The sequence below is a fragment of the Orcinus orca genome, chromosome 15, assembly GCF_937001465.1.
Source record: "Orcinus orca chromosome 15, mOrcOrc1.1, whole genome shotgun sequence".
NCBI classification, from domain to species: domain Eukaryota; kingdom Metazoa; phylum Chordata; class Mammalia; order Artiodactyla; family Delphinidae; genus Orcinus; species Orcinus orca.
This window is the reverse complement of record NC_064573.1, coordinates 81,170,114-81,195,036: the sequence shown is the minus strand read 5'-3', so window position 1 is coordinate 81,195,036 and position 24,923 is coordinate 81,170,114. Positions and strand designations below refer to the sequence as shown.

Sequence of the window (24,923 nt, the reverse complement as noted above, 5' to 3'; positions counted from 1 at the left end):
GGCTGGGCCCATGAGCCATGGCCGCTTAGCCTGCGCGTCCGGGGCCTGTGCTCCGCAGCGGGAGAGGCCGCAGCGGTGAGAGGCCCGCGTACCGCAAAAAAAAAAAAAAAAGAAGTGGTGCAGACCTGGTCTGAGGGGGAAAAGAACCACCAGCCCTCCATTACCACACCCCCCCACCGTGCAGCCACGTGTCCCTGCTGGAAGAGGCTCCAATCCTGTGACCTAACCAGTTTCCATTTTGCTTCTCTTAGTGCATTGCCATACACTAGAATTTTTGTTTATTTCATGTAGGGTTTTGTTGGTCCTTTTCCAAGTATCAATTAAAACTGTATACCAGCCTCCACTCCTTGGAAATAATTAAATGAAATGACAAAATGACGTGCCTGATTTTTTCAGCTAGGTAATGTACTGTGATTTGCATCTGTTAAAGGACTTTAAGTCCTGAAGCTGAGCCATCTGGGACAACTGAGGTGATTTTTGTTCTGCCTTGGCTCCTGTGGATGGTACACCATAGCCAAACACAAAAGTGGACTAAATGCTTCATTCTGCAACATAGTCCCTTAAGAAAACTGCCCTTTGTGATGCGAATGTGTTCACCTTTTGCTCAAGAATTCAATGCGAAGGTCCTTTTCTCTGTTGTCTAATTTTTTTATATTGGCGAAATTCCCTTTATCTTGCTGTTACATAGGTTTTCTTTTTTTAATTTACTTTTTATTTTATATTATAGTTGATTTACAATGTTGTGTTAGTTTCAGGTGTACAGCTAAGTGATTTAGTTATATATATGTTTTTTCTCAGATTCTTTTCCCATTTAGGTTATTACAGAATATTGAGAAGAGTTCCTTGTGCTATACTGTAGGTCCTTGTTGAGGTAGGTTTTCTACAGACCTCAAGAGCAAATTATCTGTGGTTTAAGAATAGATTTTTGGATTAAAGTCCTTTTTTCCCCTATTGGGGAAAGGGGCAGTCTAGAAAATAGCCTTAATCAATGCCCAAGCGAGGCACCTTCTAGCACAACTCTCGCTTATTTAGCAGTTACAGTAGCGTAATCTGTGACTTCCATGCAGACATGTTATCAAAGGCTGTGTGTGATATTAAAAACAATATGGGATGCGGTGTTCCTGAAGCGACAGATGAGGGATTTTGGCCGTGTGGGAAGTGAACTGCGGAATTCCTCCCCTCGGTTCCTAAGAGGGGCTCTGAAGTACACAGATTGGGTTGCAGAGTGCGGCCCTGGGGGGTGGAGGGCAAGGGGACGAGCCAAGGACACCAACCCCAGCGCGCTTCGGTGAAGCTCTGCGCCGACCGAGTTCGTAAGGTTCCTCGGCCTCGCCTTCCCAATCACCCACCCCAACCCGAGGCCGACTCTTAAGGGTAGGCAGTTCCCTTGGGGCAGCGAGTGCAGGGAGCCCACGCGAGCCCTCCACCTCCCTGGGTTCTACGTCTACAGGTGATTGAACCGGGCGGGAATCGAGATCCGCATTAGCCAAAGAGAGGCGGAGAGCTCTCCGCCGAACAGCCGATCAGAGCGCGCAGGGCGCGGGCACGCCGGCTTCGATCCGGGTTCCTGGGGGCGGTTCGAGGGGGGAGGCGGGGCTTGCGCGGCCGCGTGGGCGCAAGTCGCGCGGGAGGGAGGGAGCCTGAGGGAGGGGGCGGGGCCGCGCCTCCCGCGCCGCGCTGGGCCCTCTCGGCCAATGAGCGGCGTCCACATGCCGCGGCGGCGGCGAGAGGGGAGGCAGCGGCGGATAAATGCTATTAGAGCAGCCGCCGCGGAGCCGTCCCCGACGCCACCTCCTTCCCCTCCGCTGCGGTTTCCTCTACTGCTGCCGGGGGTGCAGAGCTGAGGGGACAGGGCGAGCGCGCCGCGCATCACCCCGCCGGCTCTCCTCCGTTGCTCCGTTCCGCTGTCAGGGGTCGACCGAGCGCCCCCTCTACCGGCCCGGGCGGGGCCGAGAATCACCTCAGGAGCACGGGGAGGGGGCCTAGGGGCCGCGGCCTGCACTCCCGGCGGGCGGTTGAGGGTGAAGGAGGCCCTCCCTTCTGACGAGGGGAGGGAGGGTCGGGAGGCCCCCCCCACCGTCCAGCTGTGCCCGGGGCGGGCGCCGGCGAGGGCCGCGCTGCGAGAGGGGCGGTTGCTGGGGGAGGGGGTGCGGGGTGATTTAGCGCCCGGCGAGGCGGAAGCGGCCGGAGTAGGAGAAGGAGGGGGGAGAGACCAGTCCGCGCCTGGGCGCCCGGGGTGGCACGAGCCCGCGGCCCGAGTGCGAGGCGGAGGCGAGGAGGCCGCGGGGACTGGAGGCGAGGCCGGCCGGGCCCCCGCAGCCATGGAGAACGCGCACACAAAGACGGTAGAGGAAGTGCTGGGTCACTTCGGCGTCAACGAGAGCACAGGGCTGAGCCTGGAGCAGGTCAAGAAGCTCAAGGAGAGATGGGGCTCCAACGGTAGGTGCCCGGCGCCGGGGCTGCAGCGGCGCCGCGCGGCTAGGCGCGGGCCCGAGAGCCAGGAAAGATGGCTGACTGAGCTCCACCTCGTGGGTTTCGGCTCCGCGCCTGACTAGGGCTGCAGGCGGCGGGTTGAGCCCGTGCGCCGGCCCTGCGGGACAGGGGTTGCAGGCTGGGGGCTCCGGCGTCGGGTCTGCGCCTCCTCTTGACTTCCTCGCGGCTGCAGCCCTTGACCTTCCCCGCACGCAGCTAGCTCCGCGGCTTCTCACCAGCAGCAGCCGGCCCCGGCGGAGGGAGGGATGAGCCTCTTGCATCTGGGTTGAGCCCTGCAAGACATTTTCTCGTCCCTACCCGGTTTAGGAGGCGTTGTAGTTGAGAATGCCTCTGACCGTTCTTGTACTACCCAAAGTTACACATCTGGCAGAAGTGATGACAGGGCTGAAATGACTCCTTGTTTCAGGAGACTTACTTAGGTGGTGATGAGATTTCACGTTTCGGAGTAGATCAATACAACAAATACTGCATATCTTCTTGAGGTACCATTTTGGTATGGTTTCTGTTAAATATGGTTGAATGTTCATATATCTAGGTGCGTCTTTCAAAGGCAGTGATAATTTAGTAATTTTTGTAAAGACAGAGTGCTAAAATGTTTTTTTTTCTCCTCTCTTGACACGTTGCCTGGTGAATTTCTACATTCTACAGAGTTACCGGCTGAAGAAGGTGAGTAATCTTAACACGTTTCTTCCCCCACTTTGTGTGCTGATCTTAAGATGACATTTACAACAGATATGTTTCTTTCTAACAGGAAAAACCTTGCTGGAACTTGTGATTGAGCAGTTTGAAGACTTACTAGTTAGAATTTTATTGTTGGCAGCATGTATATCTTTTGTAAGTATAAAGAAATTTACTTTCCAAAAGTTGAGACTATACCGTAGATGAAAAACCAGGAAACAAATGTCTGTTGAGTGAGAACATCATATTTGGAGATTTAAGCTGTTTCTTCATGTTTTGTGTGGGGTTTTTGGGTTTTTTTTTTTTGATTCCCTAGATATTTTAAATTTATAAGTAAAACATTTGAAGCCATTCGCGTACAGAAAATAAATGGATGTCTGACATTGGCAGTGCAGTTAGAGATTGTTCCCAAATGCGGCAGGCAGGGTCTTATAAATTCTTGTGGTTTATCAGCTTTTAATATCAAAAAGTTCTTTATTGGAAGGCCTTTTCTGTTTTGGGTTCTTCCGTTGTGTAAGATCATTCTAAGATGATGTTGGGCTCTTTGTAGTCTGTAAATAGAACTTACAAAAGGAATATTCCAGTTGCTCTCCCTTCCTGGTAATGGCAAGGTGACAGTTGTTTCTGACAGTGACAAGAATGATGACGGCAGTGATGGCACCACTGTTGACCAAATTTGGTCACTGACCTTTAGGGTGGTAAATTTATCTAAATTGGACCCCTGTCTTGAGTGGCTCCTAGGTTGAGAGAACAAGGTTTAGTACAATTGGTTCTAGATCTTAAAAGAAAAAAAAAAAAAACTTTTCATGTTCTGTATGTGCTTACCAGCTTGAGTCCTGTATGGTTGCTAAGAAACTGGTGAAATGCAAAGAACAGCAGAAGAAAGGTGATGGGGGTTGGAAAGGATAATTCTAGGTTATTATTAACATTTTTTTTGTGTTCAATATTGATTTTTTTATTGCATTTTTTTTCTTGGGCATTGGACTTCGAAGTTTTCCTAAAAATGGTCATGAATAGGACACAGATGTTCCTAATCCTAACAGCATGAGATGCCTTTTGTTCTTAAAGTACAGTATCCTGTTCTTATAAAAACCAAGATGGGAAGTGAAATTCACTCAGTGCGATAACTTGTTTCAGGCTTTGCAAACTTGACACAGCTTCAAGATTTCATTTTTGTGTGTTTGTAAGCATGCAGGCCTCAGGGATCTACCTCTGTCTTTATTGACAACCTTACCCTAGAGGGCTATTTTGAGAACTAAATACATGAAGCAGTGGGCATTTCTTTACTTTCGGTGAAGGGAAAAACTTGGCAAGAGGTGAACTTTTTTGGAGTTTCTGTACGCAGATTCTGCCATGAGACTTTAATATGTCATGCCATGTTAGCCAAGTGATGTGTAGCCGTTAATAATTAATTCCTCACGAATGTTTTCTACGGTTTTCATTGAATAAAATTAAGAGAGTATCATAGCAAATCATTAAGCATCCTGAATTAGTCACTCCATACCTTATACGTGTCTGTTTTTCTTGGTTAAAAAAAATTCCTCTTCAGTAAGTGGCTGCTGCTTTACCAATTCAGATAAAGGAATAGAGCTGTTTGATTAATTAGTTTCAATACATTGTCGTGGAACAAAACAAATAATGTGTTTGAGGTAGTATAATGTTTATGTTTAAGCTGGCTACATAATTTTAAAATAGTCTCAAGCTTGGTAGTTTTAATACTGGGCTTCAGTAAGGTCATCGGGGATCTCTTAGAAGTTAATCAGCTGCTATATACAAGAAGAGATAAAATAAATTTTTATTGCGTTATTTTGTGTGTGTAATTTAAGACAGTGTTGTAACATCGGTGGCCTTATTTCCAGTAGACAAGCTATTGACTATTTGGGTTGTATAGGATCTCTTGAGTGGCCAGTTTGAGTGACTTTATATTAATATTTTGAAATAATGATGTGAGTTTTACACTGAAGTAAGGAGCTTAAATCTTCTGGGCATTTTCAAATTTTTTTAAAAATTATTATTATTATTTTATTTTTTGGCTGTGCTGCACAGCTTGCAGTATCTGTAGTTCCCTGATCAGGGAATGAACCCGGCCGCAGCAGTGAAAGCCCCGAATCCTAACCACTGGAGTGCCAGGGAATTCCCTCAAATGGGTTTTTAAATAAAAGCTTTAATTTTGTTGTAAGGTAGGATGTTGGCTTTTTATAGCTTTTTAGAGCTATATTTTGGAGTTGAAATTTGAGTTACCTTTTTGGTAACTACATGGAGTTATTGCTTAGGAAATGAACTATGTTACATTTTTATTTTATGGGTTGCTAAACAGAAAAGTTTAAACATTTATTGTTTAGGAAGTACTGTAACTTAATTTGCTTTGTTTTGTTTGATCAAGAAATTGCAGATATAAAACTTGTTGATTTTCTTCATGTGGGATTAGCACTACTGCTACATTATGCTTGACCCTTTTCATTCCACATTTCTTTACCTTTGAAAAGAGCACTGAGTTTTTTGTGGTAGTCAGTTCATTCCTATTCGTTTAAAAGGAAAAATGGTAAAATATACATGCTCTTATGGAGAAGCAGATAGGCAGTTTTTATAATCTATATATGATACATCATCAGGTTCTGCTCAAGTTAAGAAATACTAGGCTTTAGTGATATATTTCAAATATCTAAGTAGTAAACTGTTAACCATAGTTAATATTTTGCGTTGGCAGAAAGTGGAAACAGCATTAATGTTTTATACTTGTGACCTGTAGGGATAAAGTTTAATTAACTTGTCACTTGGGTTGGAAGAAGTGAGCTATATATCTCCCATTGTATGTGAAGTAACATTAGAAATTCCTTAACTTGACATTCAGTACCTTCCTATCCTTTTCACTTTTTCTTTCCATTCCCCTTGTTCACCAGCTTTGCCCTTCATATAACACATCATATGGTTGCTTAATTGGAATGCCTGTTCTTTTCTCTCTTCCCTGCTTTGTTAGGAATTGAGCACCTTAGGTACATGGCACAAACACTGGGGATACAGCATGGAACGAAATACACTGTCTCTTACCTGGAGCTGACGTTCTAGTGGAGACAGATAAAAGTAAAATATATAATAAACTGTTGGATTGGAGGTAGTGCTGTGGGAAAAAATAACATGGTTGTTGGTGGCGGAATAGGGGAGCCTGTGGAAGGAGTGCAGTTTTCAAATAGGGCGGTCAGGAGAGGTGTCTAAGGTGACAGTTAACCTGAAGGAAGTGAGCTTGAGGACCATATTTGTCTCATCTGTCAGAATCATAAAGTCCTCTCTGGTAACACAATTTGCATAAGCTTCTCTACCCTTCACCCCCATTTCCCTATCTCAGTTACTTAGATTGACCCTCAAATGCTAATAAAACTTTCTTAGACCAGGGCATTTCTCAACTTTGATTTACATTTGAATAATTTGTCTTTTCTTCCTACTGGAACCTTTGAAGGGATTCTTAATTCCTTTTAGAACCTAGGTTAGTGCTTCTTTTCTTTACTTAATTAATTTGTTATTTATTTATTTATTTTTGGCTGCGTTGGGTCTTCGTTGCTGCGCGCGCGGGCTTTCTCTAGTTGCAGCGAGCGGGGGGCTACTCTTCGTTGTGGTGCGCAGGCTTCCCATTACGGTGGCTTCTCTTGTTGCAGAGCACGGGCTCTAGGCGTGTGGGCTTCAATAGTTGCAGCACGCAGGCTCAGCAGTTGTGGCTCGTGGGCTCTAGAGTGCAGGCTCAGTAGCTGTGGCTCGCGGGCTTAGTTGCTCCACGGCATGTGGGATCTTCCCGGACCAGGGCTCGAACCTGTGTCCCCTGCATTGGTAGGCGGATTCTTAAGCACTGCGCCACTAGAGAAGTGTCCCAGGTTAGTGCTTTTGAGTTAACAAATATTTGGATGAGTTTGTGTTGTAGCATTTTCAAAATACATGAAATTTGTTTACTCTTGTTTTCTCAGTAAGATATATTCAAGAAGTATTTGATAATGTAGTGATTTTAAATTTTTCCTGTGTTTTCTTTTAATTATTTTGAAGGACAAAATGGGCAGTTTACTGCTTGGTTTAAGTAATTTATTTAGAGCCTGTCTTTAAAATATGGTTTGAAAGGTGAATGTGTATGGGGTTTTTTGTTTTCTTTTAAATAAGATTGTATTTTCAAATCTGAAAATATTGAAGAGTGTTTTCACATAAGCTTTATGTCTGGTTCACAAGAGAATCTATAGTCTAATTCATACTATTCTTTTTATAATGGCTGAAAGAATTTTTGTTTCTCACTTCAGAAAATTGCTATAACACTTATTGGTGATACTTTCTTATTTGTTTCCTCTTTTTAAATTTCTTGATGTAAATTTTTTCCTTCATTGAACAAATGTTTGAGTGCCCTAAGGCATTGCAAATTGCTAAGGATACAAGGAGGAATGCAGACCTGATACATGTTTTAAGACCCTCAGTCTTAAGAATGTGCTTATGATCTCTCATTTTCTTCTTAAGTTCTTGTTAAGAGCTCTGCACATTATCCTAACGTGTAGATAACTGAGTCATGGTACTGTGACTGTCTCCTAGTTTATACCAGAACATCCCTTTTTACTTTGGATTAAAATTTGCTTAATTCATTAAACCCCGCTCTCTGGCATCTTTCGGCTGTACTCTCAGAAGTTATGGTGATACACAGAGATCAGTCTTCCATATAACAATTAGAAGATACCCTACCCTGTCTAAAGTAACCTAGCAAGGGAATTCCCAGTGGTTAGGACTCTGTGCTTTCACTGCCAGGACCCAGGTTCGATCCCTGGTCAGGGAATTAAATAAATAAAGTAAAATAAATAAAGTAACCTAGCAAGTGTTTACTTTGAATAGGATTGACAAGTTTGAAACTTTTGAACTTGCCGTAGCTGGATACTGTAAGCCCCAGAAGTACTGTTCCTGTATTAATAGTGCAAAGCAAAGGAAGAAGAAACACTATGCCTAAAATTATACTGCAGTAGCTTTTCCTTCCACTTCCCTTTGATATTGTTAATGAGGTTGGTTACCTTTTTGCTCTCTTAATGTTTAAGTTCATAGACTGCCAGGTAGGGACTTGTACCTTAGACGTTGTATGAGATTTTGTTTTGTTTATTCATGCATTTATTCAGTAAATATATAGTGAGCATCAACTATGTACCAGAGACTCTTCTAGACCCCTGGGGGTAGAATAATCAACAAAAGGAAATACAAACAGATAATCCTTTATATTCAACCTGTTCTCAATAAAGATTTTTTAGAAACATTCTCTCTGCCCCCTGTATATTTTGTATAACTTCTGGTAACCATAATTATGAACTGACTGTACTATAATGCTAATAAGACATAGTAATTTGTCACTCATCCAGTTTCCCTCTTCACTACCCTCTTCCCCATCTCATGGGATCTTCCATCGGTCAGCATCATCTTCCCATTTACGCAAGAGAGGTTTTCTTTTCAATAGAACAAAACCATGAAGGACTGCACCATGTGGTTTGAACATGATTGACTGGATTGATTCTTAGCAGTAAATGAAATACGGTTCATCTTTATTTTGAGTTGTAGCACTTAATTCTTTGGGTTATTTGTGGGTTTCAAAATTTTTTTTAAATATTAGAAAATTGGTAGTTGTCAGTGTTAAATAGGTTCAGCACTGCCCTTCCACACTAAGAGATTTGCCCACTAGTTTCTCATGAGGCAGTAATTATACATTGTCCAGAACCCTCAAATAACTATGAATGCCTGTGTTTCTTACACATAAACATTTAAAGTCACATAGTGGAAGAAAATCCTACTTCATAATACAGATGAGGGTTATTGCATTATGGATAAATACCACTTGTGCAAAGGAACCACACATTTCTTGAAAAGTAGAGGTTTCCTTTGATAGTCCTGTCACTGCTTGCTTTCTTTAGTCTTTTCCTTTGTTCCAGCTTATGTGGGATATTGCTTTAAGTTTGTTCCTCCCGCCTAGCTGCCAAGAGGGAAATTCATACCCGATTTAACAAGGTGTGAAGCTTATCTTACAGTTGCTAATGCCTCACTGACCTTTTCTAAAGGTCCTAGTTACTCTTCAAGTTGAGCAATTTTTCTCCCCCAAGAGCTAATTAAGTTTCTTACTTCTGATAGCTCTCCTTGGCAAATGTTTGAAAGGCTAGCATCAAAGCAGCTGTGATCTTGCATCTATCAAAATTTATAACTTCCTAGAGAAGTTTTCATCCTGCCATTAGGCCTGGCCTTAACACCAGGAATGCCCAGCTGAAAGCTTGCAGGAACAATTTATATTCATTCTGGTGTTCTGCTTGCCCTGGTTCATTGGCTGTCAGTGGTGATTGGCGTCTTTCAGGACCTGGCCTTGGGTCTCCTGTTTTTTTTCCTGCTCAAATTGATACGATATTTCTTTTGTTGGTGGTATAGTGGTGAGCAAAGCTGCCTAACAAATTGATATTTGTTGTTAATTCATCGTTACCCTCATTTACTTGCAAAATTCATGTTGGGTCTTACCTTAATCATCTTTCTGGTTGTTTGCTGTTTGTGTCAAAGCTCATTTTATAGTATTCCACTAGGTACAAATGTAGTCGTCAGATGGCTTCATTATTGCCATACCTCATATCTGACAATATTAAAAAGTATCAGAGACAGTGCTTTCATTGTTTACTGAATAGATCTTTTAAAGAAAAGATTTCATTGTGGAATATACAAACATTTTAAGCAGTGTTAAAAGGCAAAGGCAAATCTTACCTCCCAGACTGTATCATAAGATACCTTTAACATCCTTTTTGGATTGGCAGTTTTCCACAAAAATTGGTTGTTAAATTTTTAACCATTTAGATGCCTCTTTTACTATGTTGTTTATTTTAAGATTCATTGTGTTAGATTCTCTCTTCTTAGGGTTGCTCAGTTAGAAAGTATAGTGTGGCTTGTGTGAGCTAGAAGTTAATTCTCTGCTCATTTTTCTTGGGACAGTGTTCTGTGCCCAGGTATAACATTTTTGGATTTATGTCATCTCTGAAGAGCTGTGTTCCTGTACTAGATATCCTATGGAGGATAACCTTCAAAATACATTCCTGATCGCAGAACAACCTTGCAGTAATGACCTTCAGCAACACCACTGAAAATACGTGGGACATTAGCAGTTTATATACTCTAATTTTGAGTCAATGATTAAGTTGTTTTTACTATGAATTTGTGCCACATAGGTATTATTTGATGTGAATATTAACCAAATTAACAAAGTTTCATGATTGCCTTTTGCTTTAACAAAATCAGGAATTTGTTTTATTTCTTTTGAAAAATATACACAGAAAATGAATGGAATTTAGTTCCCCAAAAGTATTTGTTTTGGATTTTAAACCAATTATTACATGAAAAAATAAATTAGTTCTTAAGGGTATTATTAAGAAGTTTATAGTTTTGAGTCTTAAGAATTATTGGGAACAAGATATAAGCTTGTTGTTTATGTCATTACATTTTGCTACCTTTTGTTTCTAAGGATGGTAAGAAAAGAGATTTTATGTATCATAATAATTCCTTTAATGCCAGCCACTTTTGTTGTAAGAACACATTACAGTTCTAACGCGTGCCATTTCTCTTTTAGGTTTTGGCTTGGTTTGAAGAAGGTGAAGAAACAATTACAGCTTTTGTAGAACCCTTTGTGATTTTACTTATATTAGTAGCCAATGCAATTGTGGGTGTATGGCAGGTAAGCAAAAATTCCTGTATTGCAAAATTTTGGTAATTTACGTAAGTGATTTAAACTGTTAAAACAATCTGTGGAACTACATGTGTTTTTTATCTATTAATTTATTTAATGGCAAAATTTTAGACCTCATGCATATATACTTTGCTGTTAAAATTGCTCATCCTTCATGGTAGCATGGAATTAAGAACAGTGGATAAAGAAGCTACTTAAGGAAACCCAGAAAATTTGACGACCAGTATTCTCTTTATATTTTCTAGCTGCTTCCTATGAAAAACTTTTATTCTCCTTGGGGGGTGGGGGGGGTGGGGTGTGTGTGTGTGTGTGTATTTAGTTATAAAAATTGTTTAAATCCTAAATAATTTTACCTTCAGAGCATATTCCTGGCTATTTTCCCTTAACTGCCCAGTACCCAGGCCTTTCTTATTCACAGAATGGAAGCTGATTTTACTACAGAAACATAACAGGATCACACGTCTGCCCCATATTTGCATGATTGGTCTTCTGCAGATAGCTAGTTTGAGAATTTAACTTTTTAAAGACTATGGATCTTTTAGGTTTTTGTTTTTGATATATTTTAACAAACCCAGACTAATATTTCACATTCATCTTTTTATTTGTGGCTGTGTTGGGTCGTCTTTGCTGTGTGCAGGCTTTCTCTAGTTGCGGTGAGCGGGGGCTACTCTTCATTGCAGTGCGGTGGCTTCTCTTGTTGCGGAGCGCAGGCTTCCGTAGTTGTGGCTCGGGGGCTATAGAGTGCAGGCTCAGTAGTTGTGGCGCACTGGCTTAGTTACTCCGTGGCATGTGGGATCTTCCTGGACCAGGGATCGAATCCGTGTCCCCTGCATTGGCAGGCAGATTCTTAATCACTGTGCCACCGGGGAAGTCCCTCTCATTCATCTTTTAAGTATTGATCTTTTAGATGTTTGATAGATATAGTCACCTCTTTCAGGACTAAAATAGAGTGTATCTGTCATTCTTAAAGTGGAAGCATCTTATAAACATATTTAATCCTATTGGAATTGTAAACTTCTGATCTTATTAATAAACATGAAGGCCTTTATGTGGTGAGCTCATTTAGAAGGAAGCCTACTTAGAAGAAATTTTTAATTGTGCTACATTTGATTTTTTTAAATTGCTTTTATTTAAATAGAAACGATCTTTTTGTGAATAATTTAGGCAAAAGAAACAATATATAGCATTAGATTGTCCTTCTCAAGTTAGTAATATGCATTTTTAAATTAATTTATGTCAGTTACATAGTAGATAACGCATACATATTCCCATTTCATGCTTAGAGTGATTTTGTAAGGCAGATGATATTCCCATTGGACAGATGTGACATAGAAGTTCAGAGTGATTGACTTATCAAAGGCCGTACAGATAGTACATACATAGAGTATCTGGGATTTATATCCAGGGTCAGGCTGATCTGAACTCCAAAGTAAAATTTTACAGCAATTTTCACAGGACTTTTAGATATGTCTTAGGTTAAAGAAAACAGTAATATTTTTGATGGATATCCTATTACATAATATACAGAAGGGTATGAGCAATAAATACTATAGGGTTCTTGCTTTCTGGAAGTAATGAAAGTTATAATTATAGTGTAAGGTAGTATTTGGGAGGGGTGGGGCATGTATTTCTGATCAGTGTCATCAAGGAAGGCTGACAAGCAATTGGGGGAACTATAAAGAAATAGGACTTTTGTGGGTGGAAGCTGGGGAGAATATTCCAGAGAGGGGGTGGCATGAGCAGAGAGGTACAAAGTGTGTTTGAGGAATGACACTTAGACCTATTTAGGTTTGACTGGAGGAGGTAGGAGTTGTAACTTTTAGAACAAAGGAAACCTTAGAAGGTCTTCTAAGTTTTTGTTCATAGTAAGTTAGGTATATTTGTTTTTCCCCAAGCTGACCTGTTTTTTGTTGTTTGTTTGTTTTTGTTTTTTTTAAATAAATTTGTTTATGTTTGGCTGTGTTGGGTCTCTGTTGCTTCACGCGGGTTTTCTCTAGTTGCGGTGAGTGGGGGCTACTCTTTGTTGAGGTGCGGTGGCTTCTCTTGTTGCAGAGCACGGGCTCTAGGCGGGTGGGCTCAGTAGTTGTGGCTCACAGGCTCTAGAGTGCAGGCCCAGTAGTTGTGGTGCACGGGCTTAGTTGCTCTGTGGTATGTGGGATCTTCCTGGACCAGGGCTAGAACCTGTGTCCCCTGCATTGGCAGGCAGATGCTTAACCACTGAGCCACCAGGGAAGTCCCCCTGATTTTTAATGTGGAACATTTTTTTTAAAGTCTTTATTGAATTTGTTACAGTATTGCTTCTGTTCTATGTTTTGGTTTTTTGGCCACAAGGCATGTGGGATCTTAGCTCCCTGACCAGGGATCGAACCTGCACCCCCTGCATTGGAAAGCAAAGACTTAACCATTGGACCACCAGGGAAGTCCCTCCCTGATTTTTAATAGAAGCAAAATACAGTGCTCCTGGACATCTTAATTTTGGTCAGTCTAATTAAACTCTACCTGACATGACCTCGAGGAAGGAGAAATAAAACTGCCACAGTTCATAAATTCAGGGGGGAAAATCCTGAGGAAAAAGTAGTTTCAAAGTTGAATAATTGAATAGCAACAATGCTCAGAATTTATTCTTTCTACAGTATCAGTAACATTTGAACTTAACCTGAAGGACCTTTTAGCCAGTGACATTAATTTGAGTTAGATATGCTGGTATTTCTGTTAATTATAAGGTGATACAGATAGACTCATTCTTCAAGCAGATCTGATTGGGATTTAAATTATTCTTATCATGAACTTTCCAAATTTAAGGTTTCTTGTACTTTCTCAGGAATGCATACATAAAAAGTTAGACACATGCCATTAGCTTTCAGTTTTGTGTCATCTAAATTCTCTTTAAGCAGGTTTGGGGACTTAATTTTTACCACAGTGTGAAAAATTAGATTGCATGTTATCGAGCATAAATTTTATGCAAATGTTAAACTGAAGAGCTTTAGGTTGGAGAGCAAAGATGTGAGAGAAATGAAAGAATTATTTCCTTTGTCCACTGAGTAACCTCAACTGGGCATGTGCTTTGTAGATTTGCTCCTTCTAATGGCTTATTTTCTTTTTTTTTAAATTAATTAATTTTATATTTATTTTTGGCTGCGTTGGGTCTTCGTTGCTGTGTGGGGACTTTCTCTAGTTGCAGTGAGCACTCTTCGTTGTGGAGTGTGGGTTCTCATTGCAGTGGCTCCTCTTGTTGCAGAGCACGGGCTCTAGGCACGAGGGCTTCAATAGTTGTGGCACACGGGCTCAGTAGTTGTGGCTTGCAGGCTCTAGAGTGCAGGCTCAGTAGTTGTGGCGCATGGGCTTAGTTGCTCCACGGCATGTGGGATCTTTCCGGACCAGGGCTCAAATCTGTGTCCCCTGCATTGTCAAGCGGATTCTTAACCACTGTGCCACCAGGGAAGTCCTAATTGCTTATTTTCTAAAAGGAGAAAAGGCAAATTTCACACATACTCCCCCACCGCCCCCCAAAGGAACTTTCCCTTAGCTTTTTTTTTTTTTCAACATGGCTCATTTTAATTCTGCATCTTTCATCTTGAAATTAGGAAATAAAAATTGTGTGTCGGGCTTCCCTGGTGGCGCAGTGGTTGAGAGTCCGCCTGCCGATGCAGGGGACACGGGTTCGTGCCCCGGTCAGGAAAGATCCCACATGCCACAGAGTGGCTGGACCCGTGAGCCATGGCCGCTGAGCCTGCGCGTCCAGAGCCTGTGCTCCGCAATGGGAGAGGCCACAACAGTGAGAGGCCCGCGTACTGCAAAAAAAAAAAAAAAATTGTGTGTGACTAAGTCTTGACATGTTTATATATAATATTATGGTAAATATGGTATGTGACTGGCAGTGCTTCCGGCCACTTATTGGTCTTTAGTACTGGTGAGAGATTTAGAAGTTGTGAGACGTAACTGGATTTTCTTAGTTCATCACTCAAAGCATTCACTATGTGCCAAAACACAATCTAAGCATTTTACACATAGCTTGTAAATCCTCACAACCCTTGAGGGTGGGTACTGTTAGTGTCCTGGTTTTGTAGGCCATAAAGCTGTGTGTCATATTATCCACAGTCACATAGCTTTTGAGTGCAAAAGCCTATGTTGAGCCTGGGCAGTCCAACCCCAGACCATCACCTTTCATGGGGGTCATGATTGATTTAATGATGTGAGTGTGTGAAGCTGAAGGTGAGGGCCATGTTGCCCAGTGTGCATAGGGACAGCAGGTTCTAATAACTGCTTCTTTCCATTGATTTTTATCTCCTTACCCTTCTTCGGGTGCTTATTTTTTCATTTTTAATACAAAATCATAAGGGCCTAATGTTATTACCTTAAGATGTGAATCATTTATTACAAATGTCATTAATATGCATCTCCTGTGTTTTTTCTTTTTAAGTTTAGTTTACAACTCTAAAATTTGATTCCTAGGGCCAGAAACACTTGGCAGTGGCAGGCTGTATTTACTACTGTTATCTTTTGTTTTCTTTTTTACAGGAAAGAAATGCTGAAAATGCAATCGAAGCCCTTAAGGAGTATGAGCCTGAAATGGGCAAAGTGTATCGACAAGACAGGAAGAGTGTACAGCGGATTAAAGCTAAAGACATAGTTCCTGGTGATATTGTAGAAATTGCTGGTGAGTTCAGTTTGTCATTTTTATTTTAGGTTGTATATCTGAATACAGCCCTTTTCTGAAGGCTCATACTTAAGAGTTTTAAAAGTTAGGCTCGTGTATCAATTACGTTAACAGATTTTTAGCGCTATCCAAACAAATCAGGTTTTCTGTAAAATTTTCAAAGTGTTTTGGCACCTCCCTTCATGTTGATGTGTTTATCTTTTTTTTTTAAACAAGGTGTTTTGAATTATTGTGCTTATTACTTTTAGTACATTGTGGAACACTAGTGCAGGTGAGATAATGAACTTAATCTTGATTTGACAGTTAGTTGTAGTGAGCAGTTTGTAGAATACTAGTTAATGGCTACATAGTTTTTCCTGTTTTGGTTCTTGGCACAAATAGGTCAATCTTGGAACCATCAAACCTAGTTGATGGCTAAGGGTAATCTCATGACTTTAAAAGCTCTACTTAAGAATACTTTGACATAACACTGAGCCGGGGATCTAGGTTTGGGCTTTAAAGAGTTAGTGAATCCACTGCAATGCCAGAGCTCTACACAGATCTCAAAAAGGTCCTCTTTCCTATAGGTCAATGCCATGTTTTCAGGCAACCCAAATGCCCCTGGAGCCAATCAGAACTGTGTAATCTTTTTGCTGGGGAATTATTACATTGGGTTATTCAAATCATTGTGGTTTTTCACACCCTCCTGAGCTCAGAATACTTGTTTTCTTTTTGTGAATTGTCTCATAGTATCACCTTTACACTGACTTGTGGGGAAATTGTGCTTTGTCTTACTCATTGTAATGAGAATTCAGTGCTGAGTCTCCTGGCCTGTGCTCTGCAGTTTTGGTCTTTGAAAGTAAATTACCGGGACTTCCCTGGTGGTCCAGTGGTTAAGACTCTGCCCTCCCAATGCAGGGGGCCCGGGTTTGATCCCTGGTCAGGGAAACTAGATCCCGCATGCTGCCTGGCGCAGCCGAAAAACAGAAGAAAAACAAAAGTAAATTACCTTGTCATAGGTCTTCCAGTAAAAGAATAGTGTTGCCTGTGTACCCACACGTTGATTACTTAGGACAGCAAAATTTGTATAAATGACCTAACAGCTTGCTTAATAGTGTTAACAAAAGTACAACTCAGAATGAAGTGTTTTGGCCAGTGGATTTTTTAAACTTAATTTTGACACAATTTCAGACTTAAAAGTTGCAAGACTAGTAAGAGTTCCCATTTAGCTTTTACCCAGATTCTCCAAATGTTTGTTATCACATGTGCATTATCCTCTTTCAGTCTGTATCTATACATTCACACATTTTTGTCTGAACTGTTTGAGAGTAAGTTGCAGAAATGATGCCTCTTTACTCCTAAATACTTGAGTGATTATTTTATAAAATTTAGAGCATTCTTTTAATATGATTCCAGTTAACTACTGAAAGTAGATAACAGTATTGTATCAGTTTTTTTAATCTGTAGACCTTATTTAGATTTAACCATTTTGTCACCATGGATTTTACAGCAAAAATATGACTTAGGGAATTCTGGTGGTGATGTAGGAAGTAGGTCAGAATGGGAAGGCTGGAGATAGGTAAGGGTTAATGAGAGCAAACAATAACGAAGGCTGTAGCATTAAGAATAATGAGGGGAAGATTTTGAGTTTATAAGTAGGAGTTTTAAAGCAAGGGTGCACATCAGAATTATCTGGGGACCCTCCTTAAAAGTTTTTACCAGGTCTCAACCCAAAGTATTAACTCTGAATCTCCCTTGGGCAAGGAATTACAGCCATGTATAGTTTGAAAAGTGAACCTCAGGTTTAGGTGCCAAGCAACAGGTTATGATAACTTAATAGATATTGGGGTGGATGTGAAGTAGGGTGTGGCATCAAAGATACTGGCAGGATATCTAGTTTAGGTGCCCGGGTGGTGATGGTGCTAGTAACTGAGGAAGGAAACATTAGAGGAAGATAGTTTGTCTTTCCACAAATATATATGTGGTCAGTGCACTTGCAGGTCACCTAAATATTGCACAAGATTCTTTTTGACTTTGTATGTTTTCCAGTTCTCCAGCTTAGTCTGGTAATATACTTTCAGCCTGTCAAATTAAGATATTGTAAGAATTTTTTGTGCTACTTAAGCTATTTCAGTATATTCAATGTATCTGAAAACTTAGAGAAATCACCCCCAAAGTGTTTATCCTTGGTTTGCATCAGTAGATGGCAGTGGTTTACAGCGTCAGAGGAAACTGTAACCTTGATCCTCAAAGCATCATCTTCCCTTTTGAAGGAATAAACTAAGACCAGCTTCTCTTCAATGGAGGTGGTTTTGGTTTCTCTTTTCTCTGAATTCTGGTTCTCTCCAGTCTTTCCTGTCTCAGTAAGTCACTCTTACCAACTAGTTAACTGAGAGAAACTTGGGAATCATCTTGATTCTTTCCTCTTTTATTCTGTCTCTAAGACCAGTTGATTCTGTCTCCAAAACACAGCCAAATTTGTTTACTACTTTTTCCTCAGTCACCACACCAGTCCCACCATCACCTCACACTGACATTGTCATTGTGTCCTAACGAGCCTCTGCCTTCCTTTACTGTTTTCTTTCCACACAGAAGCCAGTTTCCTAAAGGTCATGTTTATTCACTTGCTAAAACACTTCAGTGGCTTCTCTCTTGCACCAGAAATATAAATTTTTTTCTTTGACCCTAAATGACCTTGCATTGTATAGCTCCTGCTTGCTTCTGTGATTTCATCTTATGCAACTCCCTATGCTCTAGCCATGCAGGACTCTTTTTTTTTTTTTTTTTTGGCTGAGTTGGGTCTTTGTTGCTGCGCTCGGGCTTTCTCTAGTTGTGGCTAGCAGGGGTTACTCTTCATTGCAGTGCGCGGGCTTCTCATTGCAGAGCACAGGCTCTAGGTGCGCAGGCTTCAGTGGTTGTGGTGCGTGGGCTCTAGAGTGCAGGCTCAGTAGTTGTGGTGCACAGGCTTAGTTGCTCTGTGGCTCGTGGGATCTTCTCGGACCAGGGCTCGAACCTGTGTCACCTGCATTGGCAGGCAGATTCCCAACCACTGCACCACCAGGGAAGCCCCACTGCCTTTCTTTTAATATTCAAAAAAAATATTAAAACATGAGTTTAAATTCCTCATCTTAGGTGAATCTACTTATTACCAATAGTAATTGTTCTAAGCAGTACACATTCTCAACCCTATTCCGATTTCACCTGTTTTTGAATCCTTTGTGAGGAGTCTAACAGGTCCTGATAGTTAACACTTTTTTCCTCCAACTCTTCCCCCACTGTATACTAATTGCTGAAAGCATATGCAATGCTTGGACATTGGGCTCTTGTATTATTTTTTGAATTTTGACCATTCTGAGGGATGCTGAACAGAGGTGGTAACTAGTTTTAGATAGATACGAGCAACTAGTTTTAGATAGATATGAACATTTTATTAAACACTATTGTCATACTGCTAGGCAACGAGCAGACGTGTGTCACACTGATCATTGTAATCTTGCTGAGCATGTAACAAGCGCTCAGTGAGTAATAAATGAAACTTGAAATCGGAAGTATGGAGTAAGTTTAGCTAATGTAAACCTGCTTATTGTGCAGCTTCTGTGCAGAATAGATAATTTGAAGTCTGTGCTTAAGTTCAGTAATAACAAAGCTTGAAGTGTGTGCCAGATATAGTGATAAACTTGCTAGTGCTTGGTTTTTAACCATCAACCACTCTATGGGGTGCATACTGTTAGTCATACTTTACAATTGAAACTGAGTCTTTGTGGTTTATTGCTTCTATCTTCAACTGTAGTTAATTTGCTAGAGAATATACAGTATCCTTAGTGAATGTGTACATATTTCATATATCAATTTGTTGGAGGCCTAGTTTATAATCTTTTAAAAACAGCTTTATTGAGATATAATTCACATGCCATAATTAATATTCACTCCTTTAAAGTGTGTAATTAAATGTTTTTTAGTATATTCAGAGTTCTACAGTCATAACCACTGTCTAATTTCAGAACATCTTCCTCCAAAAAGAAAACCCTATATCCATTAGCAATCACTTCCTCTGCCCTTCTTTCCCCAGTCCCTGGCAACCACAATTTTTTTTTAGGGATTTGCTTATTCTGGATATTGTATATAAATGGAATCATACAATAAATGCCCTTTTTAGACTGGCTTCTTTCACTTAGTATATTGTTCTCAGGATTCATTTATGTTGTAGCATGTATCATATAGTTCATTCATGTGTATACTGTATTCTTTATGGCTCAATAATATTCCATTGTTTAGGTATGCCACATTTTGTTTATTCATTCATCAGTTCATGAGTGTTTGAGTGGCTTTCTCCTTTCTGGCTATTACGCTACTGTGCACATTCAAGTACAATTTTTGTGTGAACATATGCTTTCACTCTCTTAGATATATACCTAGACATGGAATTGCTGGAGCTTACGGTGACTCAAAGTTTAACATTTTGAGGAACTTCCCAACTGTTTTCCAAAGTGATTGCATCATTTTACATTCCATCAGCGATGTATATAGGTTCCAGTTTCTCCACATCCTCATCAACACTTGTCTTTTTTTAAATTTTAGCCTTGAAGTGTTATCTCATTGTGATTTTAATTTGTACTTCCCTAATTTCCTAATGATATTGAGCATCTTTTCATGTGCTTATTTTCAATTAGTATGTCATCTTTGAGAACTGTCTAAATCCATTGGGTTTAGTTGGGCTGTCTTTTTAATGTTGAGTTGTAAGAGTTCTTTACATATCCTGGCTTATCAGATAGGGTTTGAAAATTTTTTTTCCCGTTCTGTAGGTGTCTTTTTTACTTGACAGTGTCCTTTGTAGCATAAAAGTTTTTAATTTGATAGAGTCCTATTTGTCTTTTTTTTTCTTTCATTGCTTGTGCTTTTGGTGTCATATCTAAGAAGCTATTCTGTGATCTCATGTCACCAAGATTTTGTATATGGTGTGAGGTAGGTGTCCAACTTGATTTTTTTGCATTTGGATATCCAGTAGTATCAGCACCATTTGTTGAAAAGACTTCTTCATTGAATTGTCCTGACACTCGTCAAAAATCAATTGACTTCATTTTCCACTGCAAATTGACTATTATTCCATTGATCTGTATGTCTTTCCTCGTGTCAGTACCACACTGTCTTGATTACTGTAGCTTTGTAGTAAGTTTTGAAATCACTAAATTTGAGTCCCCTGGCTTTGTTGTTTTTCTAGGTTATTTTGGGTGTTCTGAGTCCCTTGCATTTCCATATACATTTTAAGTTTAGCATGTTAATTTCTGCCCCAAAACCCTGCATAGATTTTGATAAGAATAATGTTGACTCTGTAGCTCAGTTTGGGGAATATATACATCACAGTAATATTAAATCTTCTGATCCATGACCATGGGGTGTCTTTATGTTTATTTAGGTCTCGTTTCTTTTAACACTCTGTTTTCAGCATTCAAGTCTTGTACTACTTTTGTTAAGTTTATTCCTAAGTATTTTATCGTTTTTTGTTCGTTTTTTGCGGGGGAGCTATTTGTAATTGGAATAGTTTTCTTAATTTCATTTTCAGATTGTTCTTTGCTAGTGTATAGAAACACAGTTGATTTTTGTGTACTGATATTGTACCGTGCAATCTTGGTAGACTCTTTTATTCTAATAGTTTTTCAGGGGTTCCTTAAGATTTTCTCTATATAAGACCATGTCATCTGAAAACAAATATTTTTGTCTTTTCAGCCTGGGTGCCTTTTCTTTTTCTTGTCTAATTACCCTGGCTAGACTCTCCAGTAGAATGTTGAAAAGAAGTGGCAAGAGTAGAAATCCTTGTCTTGTTCCTGGTTGTAGGGGAAAAGCATTCAGTCTTTTACCATGAAGTATGATGTTAGCTGTGGATTTTATAGATGCCCTTTATCATGTCGAGGATGCCTGATCACAATTTTAATTTTTAGGTTGTCAGTATACTCTTGTTTGGTCTGTTCTGGTGACTTTTCATGGTGGTTATGTATTTAGATCCAAATTAGAAATGGTTAGTTTTGCTAGATTACTAGGACCAGTGGGTCACTGAACTGGGAAAGATGTAATCCTAAGGCATTTAAGTGAATTATATGGAACATTTTGGGAAAACATATTGTGACTGCTTGACCTGGGCCAGATAAATAGGTATTTATTTTATTCAGACTTTTAATTCTATACACGTTGAGGCTTTTTAACTTCTACTTTTATTAGGATTAGTAATGTAGTTGACCCTGCAATTTGGCATTTAGCCCAATAATTCAGTTCTGTAAAACTGTAGAAATGAACTTCAATTCTAAATGTAGATCTAAATTATTTCTTGTCAAAGTCTTGCATGGCCTGAAGGGATAAATGGCATGAATTGTGCTTTTAGACATGGTAACTTTTATACTATTACTTAAATTATGAAATTGAGTGTGAGGGTTCTTTCTGGTGAATTGAAAAACTGGAGAATACTGTGAACTGTTTTGAAGATGAAAGTGAGCATGGAGTTGCTTTTTTGATATTTGCCGAAAGAAAGAGACCTTTTTGTAGTCATTGTTTGGATGTAAGAATCATCTCCTAACTTCAGATGATAAACTTCTTTTTGCTAGCTTCTGGAAGACATCTGATAGGATGGTTCTGCTGAACTTTCTGAAGACTGGGTGGCTTTTTGAGGGGGAGATGGAGGGGGTTTAAGGGAATTATATTTTAGATGTTGCTATACCAACTAATAACCTTTCCAGGAAGACATTGTGTAAGCGTGCATAGCAAAACCATACGTATACTTATAACTATCTAGAATACAGGAACCAAATAAAATTGATTTGGCAAGTATAAATATGGAGACAGTTACCCATGTGTTCATCTTCTGAAGCCACAATAATTTTGTTTTATCTTAATGCCAGGAAAATATTTCTCTGACGGATGGAAACCAAAAGTAATAAAATCAGGGGCTTCCCTGGTGGTGCAGTGGTTGGGAGTCTGCCTGCCGATGCAGGGGACATGGGTTTGTGCCCTGGTCCGGGAAGATCCCACATGCCGCGGAGCGGCTGGGCCGGTGAGCCATGGCCGCTGAGCCTGTGCGTCCGGAGCCTGTGCTCCGCAACGGGAGAGGCCACAACAGTGAGAGAGGCCCGTGTACCGCAAAAAAAAAAAAAAAAAGTAATAAAATCAGGTATAATTTTATGAGAAATGAACATCAGTGTTTAAGCGTTCTGTATTATCTGCCAATATTATCAAGGTGAATCGAGCTATGATAGTCATGAAACTCTTTAACTTTAGAATTTGGGGAGGTTTCAGTATTTGCATGGGAGGGGTATTACTGACTCCTCAGCTTTTTTTTTTTTTAAATTTATTTTTGGGTGTGTTGGGTCTTCGTTGCTGTGCGCGGGCTTTCTCTAGTTGCAGTGAGCAGGGGTTACTATTCGTTGCAGTGCGTGGGCTTCTCATTGCGGTGGCTTCTCTTGTTGCAGAGCATGGGCTCTAGGATAGAGCACAGGCTTCAGTAATTGTGGCTTGTGGGCTCTAGAGTGCAGGCTCAGTAGCTGTGGCGCATGGGCTTAGTTGCTTCGCGGCATGTGGGATCTTACCGGACAAGGGCTCGAACCCGTGTCTCCTGCATTGACAGGCGGATGCTTAACCTCTGTGCCACCAGGGAAGTCCCTTCAGAGTTGTTTAAAACAAACTTCTTGTATCTTGGTAATCCAGAGTTGATAAATAGCACAAGGACATAAATATCCTCAGATGACTTCTGTCCTGTAGTATACTCTGGAATAAATCATATTTTAAGATTATGTAGGTGATAGAAATGAGCCTCAACATAAAACTGCATTTGCTTTATTTAGGTTCTGGAGAAGTTGATTTTATATTTCCTAAAATGAAGAATAAATATTCAGCAGTAGTGCCAGCAATTTCAGGATTTTTTAAATGAAAAGAATAATTCTTAAACTTGGTAATTATTTAAGGGAAGAAAAGTTTCACTTTTGATAGCTTGCAGTAATGAAATTTAGTAACATGTATGAAGTGGCATTTCCAAGCATTTGAGGTAAAGAAAAGATAAAGTTGTAAAATAGAAAGATGACTGATTCATGTAAGAACCTGTGTTATTATCCTAATTCCATATGACACAGGACAAAGTAAATTAACCTAATCTCTACAAAACTGGGTAATTGGAGTAGCCTCTTAAGGAGCTTTCTGGCTCAAAAGATGTATGATTCAGATAATGTAGCCTTATTCGTTTAGCTGGGGCCATGAGCCTTTTTTTCTTTTGCTTTTAGAAAGGATAGGAGAAGCCTGACTGAACAGTCAGCAAACACTTAATCCATACCTGTTGAGCTCCCTAACACAAATATCAGAAAAGTTAATTCTGTGCTGTAGAGCAGAGGGTTTGGCAAACTTTTTTTAACGGAGCTACCTAGTAAATATTTTGGCTTTTGTGGTCCCAAACAGTCTCTGTAGGGGGGGGGAAATTTTTTTTTAAATAAGACTTTAAAAATGAAAATCATCCTTGGCTCAAGGGCTGTTTTTATATTTATTTTTATTTTTTTTTTGTCATTTACTTAGGTTGTGCCAGGTCTTAGTTGCAGCAGGTGGGTTCCTTGGTTGTGGTATGCAAACTCTTAGTTGCGGCATGCATGTGGGATCTAGTTCCCTGAGTAGGGATCAGACCCAGGCCCCCTGCATTGGGAGCGCGGAGTCTTACCACTCTGCCACCAGGGAAGTCCTTCAAGGGCTGTTTTTAGTGTGTTTGTTTTTTTTTTTTTTTGGCCTGCGTTGGGTCTTTGTTGCTGGGCATGAGCTTTTCTCTAGTTGTGGTGAGCGGGGTCTACCCTTTGTTGCGGTGCGTGGGCTTCTCATTGTGGTGATTTCTCTTGTTGCAGAGCACGGGCTCTAGGGCTCATGGGCTTCAGTAGTTTTGGTGCACAGGCTCAGTAGTTGTGGCGCACGGGCTTAGTTGCTCTGCGGTATGTGGGATCTTCCTGGACCAGGGCTTGAACCTGTGTTGCCTGCATTGGCAGGCAGATTCTTAACCACTGTGCCACCAGGGAAGTCTACAGCAGTAGTTCTTAATCATTTCTAGATCACACGTCCTCTAAAAATTAATGAAATCTATGGACTCTTTCCCCAAATACATGTATTCAAAATCTTGTATGCAATTTCAGGGGATTCTTTTGCCCTTCTCCCTAGAAATCCACCCCAAGATTCTAGCTGTTTGGTTTTAAAAAATGAAGTTACAAGCATACCCAGTTTTACTGTGCTTCTCTTTATTGTGCTTTGCAGATACTGCATTTTTTGCAAATATTTCAACTTTTTATTATTATATTGTTATGATCTGTGATCTTTGATGTTACTATTGCAAAAAGATTGACTTACTGAGGGCTCAGGTGATTAGCTTTTTTTAAGTGATTAAGTCTTTTTAAATTAACA

The 24,923-nt window shown here is 40.3% G+C and overlaps 1 protein-coding gene across 3 annotated transcripts in view; it reads left to right on the top strand.

Annotated features, from left to right (window-relative positions):
• The first annotated feature begins 1,729 nt into the window (after positions 1 to 1,729).
• The window catches only part of ATP2A2 (ATPase sarcoplasmic/endoplasmic reticulum Ca2+ transporting 2), a 61,045-nt gene continuing 37,851 nt past the window's right edge, over positions 1,730 to 24,923 (top strand). For all 3 annotated transcript variants that reach the window (XR_004486996.2, XM_049698442.1, XM_004276723.4), the window contains exons 1-5: positions 1,730 to 2,439; positions 3,142 to 3,159; positions 3,245 to 3,327; positions 10,763 to 10,867; positions 15,398 to 15,536. Coding sequence is in view for 2 of the 3 variants with exons in the window: in XM_049698442.1 (XP_049554399.1) it covers positions 2,322 to 2,439; positions 3,142 to 3,159; positions 3,245 to 3,327; positions 10,763 to 10,867; positions 15,398 to 15,536 (463 nt within the window). In the remaining variant the exon portion in view is untranslated. The remainder of the gene's footprint in view (positions 2,440 to 3,141; positions 3,160 to 3,244; positions 3,328 to 10,762; positions 10,868 to 15,397; positions 15,537 to 24,923) is intronic.